The sequence below is a fragment of the Oncorhynchus clarkii genome, chromosome 32 (genome assembly GCF_045791955.1).
Source record: "Oncorhynchus clarkii lewisi isolate Uvic-CL-2024 chromosome 32, UVic_Ocla_1.0, whole genome shotgun sequence".
In the NCBI taxonomy this organism is placed as follows: domain Eukaryota; kingdom Metazoa; phylum Chordata; class Actinopteri; order Salmoniformes; family Salmonidae; genus Oncorhynchus; species Oncorhynchus clarkii.
In genome coordinates this window covers 36964423-36970896 of record NC_092178.1, presented here as the reverse complement: position 1 = coordinate 36970896, position 6474 = coordinate 36964423, and the positions used below count along the sequence as shown (strand labels likewise).

The 6474-nt window shown below is 39.3% G+C and overlaps 1 protein-coding gene across 1 annotated transcript in view; it reads left to right on the top strand.

The window, feature by feature from the left end:
• The first annotated feature begins 1298 nt into the window (after positions 1-1298).
• Positions 1299-6474, top strand: part of LOC139392251 (TGF-beta receptor type-2-like) — a 49868-nt gene continuing 44692 nt past the window's right edge. Inside the window, exon 1 of the mRNA XM_071140100.1 lies at positions 1299-1377. Within this exon, the coding sequence (XP_070996201.1) occupies position 1377 (1 nt within the window). The 5' untranslated portion in view covers positions 1299-1376. The remainder of the gene's footprint in view (positions 1378-6474) is intronic.

Here is a 6474-nt window from a genome sequence, read left to right as displayed (position 1 = left end):
GCCAGCCAGCTAATGTTAGCTAGCTGGCTACACTTTATCTTGAAATTAAACCACTTTCTGTCAAAATTAGAAATGTATAATATTGGAAAATGTCGCTAGCTAACGCTAGACTATCTTACCTGTATACAACATGCATGATGGATGCGTCTCCCTGTCATGAATGCCATGCCACGGTTGCCTTTAGTTTGAAGATGTAATCCTGAGACAGATGTTTTCTCCATTTCTTTAGCTATCATACTCTAATTCCACTGATTTCAAAACTTGATCCTCAAGAACGTGGAGAGCAACACTTATGCAGCTCCACTACAAAATACATTAGCTGCGTTCGACAGGATTACCAACACAGACTGACTTGCTCAAATAGACCCACTCATTATCTGCACTGCAATGAAAGGCACCCATACCTTATTGTGTAGAGAGGTAGAGACGACATCTGTGGAGAGTTCATAAGGTCAGGTCTGAAGCCTGACATCATGGCTTGAGTATTCCAAGCGAAAACATATGCTGGCGAAGCCCAGTAATAAACCAGTAATTTATGGTGTTAATAGTGGACTTAACCCCTGAGTACCACCCATCAAACCAACACAGGGGAACATCAAGGAGCACTCACCCAGGCCACTCACCACCTCTAACTGTCCCCCCTCTGATGAATAATAGCTTTCCTCAGGAAGAGAGATATGCAGGAGGGGGACAATGTATCATGGGTCCATGTGAAAAAGTGCTAGTAAAGCAAGTAAAGAAGTTATGTAATGTTGTCATTCATTTGCTGACAGACACAGCTGTATTTTGGCTGATCAATAATTTGTGTGTTATGGTAAATGGCACAGTGAAGTGTGTAAAAACGTCAAGAATGTTGCAGAATTGTAAGTAGAGAGGTGTTAAATTCTTATGTTTTGTTTGGATGTGTACTTATCCTAACTTCTTTTGAAGTCATTGCCATCTATTTTGGAGCGTGTCATTTCAAGTTTTGCCTTGCTATAGGTTTTGTGGCCATAATAACATGTTTCAAGACCAGTGAGCCACAAGCCCAGAAGTTCAGAAGTAGCCCAGAGAAGAAGAAAAAAACAGTCCTGCCCTTTCTGAAGATTTCCTGTTTCATGAAAAGTGCATACATACTGTCTGACTCATATACGGCAAGTTCTGCCTGCACTATTTACTTTTCTAACCGGACGCTGCTTGAGAGACGCATGAGAGCAACAGGCAGACCCGAAGAAACCCCACGAAGAACGTCTCAAATTAAAGTCTGGATATTTACTGTTATCAAGGCTTTAGTAAATGAAGAGGAGTTTATAGTCCGTTTTTAAATGGAGCTACTTCGTTTTTCCGCTTTCTGGTGGGGAACGATAATGTTTGGTAGTATTCTGTTATAACAGAAAAGTGAGTTATATGTTTATTTAAAGTAACCTATGAATGTTGGTGGTTGGTTAGTGTTATCAAGGTAATCAAGTCATTATTGAAACATTTATGAGGTTGTTGTAATGAACGTTGACACACACTTCTTCAAAATTGTAATTCAGTACAGTCCTGCACTATTCCTACCAAGTGCAACATGAGTGTCACGCCCTGACCTTAGTATTCGTTGTTTTCTTTATTATTTTGTTTAGGTCAGGGTGTGACAAGGGTGATTTATGTGTTTTTGTCATGTCTAGGGATTTGGCATGTTGATGGGGGTGTTATGTACAGTGGGGAGAACAAGTATTTGATACACTGCCGATTTTGCAGGTTTTCCTACTTACAAAGCATGTAGAGGTCTGTAATTTTTTATCATAGGTACATTTCAAGAATTTCAAGAAAACTAACAGGTCTGTTAGAGACAGAATTCTTACTGGTTGGTAGGTATTCAAATACTTATGTCATGCAATAAAATGCAAATAAATTACTTAAAAATCATACAATGTGATTTCTGGATTTTTGTTTTAGATTCCATCTCTCACAGTTGAAATGTACCTGTGATAAAAAATTACAGACCTCTACATGCTTTGTAAGTAGGAAAACCTGCAAAATCGGCAGTGTATAAAATACTTGTTCTCCCCACTGTACATAACACCTAGACTATTAAACACTACCAAACCCCTGACAAGACAAAAACACATAAATCACCCTTGTCACACCCTGACCTAACCAAAATAATAAAGAATACAAAGAATACTAAGGTCAGTGCGTGACACTCATGTTGCACACGGTAGTAGTGGTGCAGGACCGTACTGAACGCCATTGTCAGATTTCTAAAACAAATCTCAAAGAGAATAAGAATGCAGTTTAAACCATTTCCACCCGAAATTGGGCCTATCATCTTGGCGATCTCACTACAAAGTTACAGGGTCAGGGAGGCCAATCCTTAGGGAGACATCCTGACCCTACAGCACACCCAATCTGATGAGATTTGTTATGGAAGCAAGACAACAACAAACAAACATTTCAATGCACTTCTTCCTTTTATAGCCAGACATGTGAAGAAACACATTAACATATTTACCAAAGGCCCCAGGGGACCGGTAATTAAAAACCAAAATTGAAAAATAAATCAAAATAAACAAAAAAAATAACAAATCAAATTAGAATTACAACTCTTCATAACTCCATAAATAAATAATTGTATCCCATAAGGTAATGGTAAATAGACTAGAGACAGGTGTCCCTCATTCAGGGACAGTGCTCTCTCGCTCTCCTTCTCATGGTCACACATAGGACTATTGCGAAAATATAAATTTCTTACTAATTATTAGTGTTTACATAACCCATTTAAATCTCACCCAATGTGATCAGGCCTCACCAGGAAGCCAGAACAGAGGTTATAGGTCAGTCAGCCTTATTAAGTATTTTCTTTCTCTTTTCTTTCCCTGGTCTTAAAAAACCAAATTAAAACATTTCAAATACTGCCATCATTCCACTTACCTGGTTTACAACCAAATTAAAAAAGACCCCACACAATACATCAAACTCGGTATTAACACCACTAACAAATATTCATAACCGGTGGGTTGTGTGTGTGTGTGTGTGTGTGTGTGTGTGTGTGTGTGTGTGTGCGTGTGTGTGCGTGTGCGTGTGCGTGTGTGCTGGTAATATGTAGGGCAAAACAAACAAACCAATAGCCAGGCCTTACTTATTTGGGAGCTACCTCTAAGGCCGTATCTGATATTTTTATAAAAATGTAGTATTTCACTAACTACTCTCCCAAGGCAACAACCTCGGAAACATTTAAACATTTCCTTATTTTTCATTTTGCTAAATCTTAATCAGTACCAAACAATTCAAATTAGAAATTCTTACTTTCCAATTAACTTGCCATTTCCTTTGTTTCCTTCAATCAATCAATCAAATGTACAGTGCCTTGCGAAAGTATTCGGCCCCCTTGAACTTTGCGACCTTTTGCCACATTTCAGGCTTCAAACATAAAGATATAAAACTGTATTTTTTTGTGAAGAATCAACAACAAGTGGGACACAATCATGAAGTGGAACGACATTTATTTTTTTAACAAATCATTAACAAATCAAATCATTAACAAATCATTAACTTTTTTAACAAATCAAAAACTGAAAAATTGGGCGTGCAAAATTATTCAGCCCCTTTACTTTCAGTGCAGCAAACTCTCTCCAGAAGTTCAGTGAGGATCTCTGAATGATCCAATGTTGACCTAAATGACTAATGATGATAAATACAATCCACCTGTGTGTAATCAAGTCTCCGTATAAATGCACCTGCACTGTGATAGTCTCAGAGGTCCGTTAAAAGCGCAGAGAGCATCATGAAGAACAAGGAACATACCAGGCAGGTCCGAGATACTGTTGTGAAGAAGTTTAAAGCCGGATTTGGATACAAAAAGATTTCCCAAGCTTTAAACATCCCAAGGAGCACTGTGCAAGCGATAATATTGTAAATGGAAGGAGTATCAGACCACTGCAAATCTACCAAGACCTGGCCGTCCCGCTAAACTTTCAGCTCATACAAGGAGAAGACTGATCAGAGATGCAGCCAAGAGGCCCATGATCACTCTGGATGAACTGCAGAGATCTACAGCTGAGGTGGGAGACTCTGTCCATAGGACAACAATCAGTCGTATATTGCACAAATCTGGCCTTTATGGAAGAGTGGCAAGAAGAAAGCCATTTCTTAAAGATATCCATAAAAAGTGTCGTTTAAAGTTTGCCACAAGCCACCTGGGAGACACACCAAACATGTGGAAGAAGGAGCTCTGGTCAGATGAAACCAAAATTGAACTTTTTGGCAAAAATGCAAAACATTATGTTTGGCGTAAAAGCAACACAGCTGAACACACCATCCCCACTGTCAAACATGGTGGTGGCAGCATCATGGTTTGGGCCTGCTTTTCTTCAGCAGGGACAGGGAAGATGGTTAAAATTGATGGGAAGATGGATGGAGCCAAATACAGGACCATTCTGGAAGAAAACCTGATGGAGTCTGCAAAAGACCTGAGACTGGGACGGAGATTTGTCTTCCAACAAGACAATGATCCAAAACATAAAGCAAAATCTACAATGGAATGTTTCAAAAATAAACATATCCAGGTGTTAGAATGGCCAAGTCAAAGTCCAGACCTGAATCCAATCGAGAATCTGTGGAAAGAACTGAAAACTGCTGTTCACAAATGCTCTCCATCCAACCTCACTGAGCTCGAGCTGTTTTGCAAGGAGGAATGGGAAAAAATGTCAGTCTCTCGATGTGCAAAACTGATAGAGACATACCCCAAGCGACTTACAGCTGTAATCGCAGCAAAAGGTGGCGCTACAAAGTATTAACTTAAGGGGGCTGAATAATTTTGCACGCCCAATTTTTCAGTTTTTGATTTGTTAAAAAAGTTTGAAATATCCAATAAATGTCGTTCCACTTCATGATTGTGTCCCACTTGTTGTTGATTCTTCACAAAAAAATACAGTTTTATATCTTTATGTTTGAAGCCTGAACTGTGGCAAAAGGTCGCAAAGTTCAAGGGGGCCGAATACTTTCGCAAGGCACTGTATTTATAAAGCCCTTCTTACATCAGATGATGTCACAAAGTGCTGGACAGAAACCGAGCCTGAAACCCCAAACAGCAAGCAATGCAGGTGTAGAAGCACGATGGCTAGGAAAAAGTCCCTAGAAAGGCCGAAACCTAGAGAGGAACCAGGCTATGGGGGGTGGGGGCAGACCTCTTCTGGCTGTGGCGGGTGGAGATTACAACAGAACATGGCCAAGATGCTCAAATGTTCATAGATGACCAGCAGGGTCAGATATTAATAATCACAGTTGTTGTAGAGGGTGCAACAGATCAGCACCTCAGGAGTAAATGTCAGTTGGCTTTTCATAGATCATTCATAGTATCTCTACCCCACCGGCTGTTTCCAGAGAGTTGAAAACAGCAGGTCTGGCACAAGGAAGCACGTCCAGTGAACAGGTCAGGGCAGGCAGAACAGTTGAAACTGGAGCAGCAGCACGACCAGGTGGACTGGGGACAGCCCGGAGTCATCTGGCCAGGTAGTCCTGAAGCATGATCCTAGGGCTCAGGTCCCCCGGGATTTGTTTTGGTTCTAGTCAAGATTCTAGCAGCCATGTTTAGCACAAACTAAAGTTTATTTAGTGCTAGCCCACATACGCTGCTGTTACTGTTAATTATCTATCTGTCACTTTATCCATACCTATATGTACCTCAATTTGCCTCAATTACCTCGTGCCCCTGCACATTTCCTCAGTACTGGTATCCTGTGTATATAGCCAAATTATTGTTACCCATTGTGTTTTTATTCCTTGTGTTATTATTTTACTATTTATTTTTAAACTTCTCTACTATTTCTCTTTTTTGTCAGGCCAGGTAGTCCTGAGTAGAGGTTGACCAATAATCATTTTTCAACGCTGATATCAATACCGATTATTGGAGGACCAAAAAAACCCGATACCGATTTTTATACAAATATATATATTTGTAATAATGACAATTACAACAATACTGAATGAACAATGAACACTTTTATTTTAACTTAATATAACACATAAATAAAATCTATTTAGTCTCAAATAAATAAATAATGAAACATGTTCAATTTGGTTTAAGTAATGCAAAAACACAGTGCTGGAGAAGAAAGTAAAAGTGCAATATGTGCCATATAAAAAAGCTAACATTTATATTCCTTGGTCAGAACATGATAACACATGAAAGCTGGTGGTTCAATATTCCCAGTTCTTCAAAATTTCCAGTTAAGAAGTTTTAGGAATTGTGACGTGTCGACTATTTCTCTCTATACCATTTGAATTTCATATACAGTTGAAGTCGGAAGTTTAAATACACTTAGGTTGGAGTCATTAAAACTCGTTTTTCAACCACTCCACAAATTTCTTGTTAACAAACTATAGTTATGGCAAGTTGGTTAGAACATCTACTTTGTGCATGTGTAACGGATGTGAAATAGCTAGCTAGTTAGCGGTGGTGCTCGCTAAATAGCGTTTCAATCGGTGACGTCACTTGCTCTGAGACCTTGA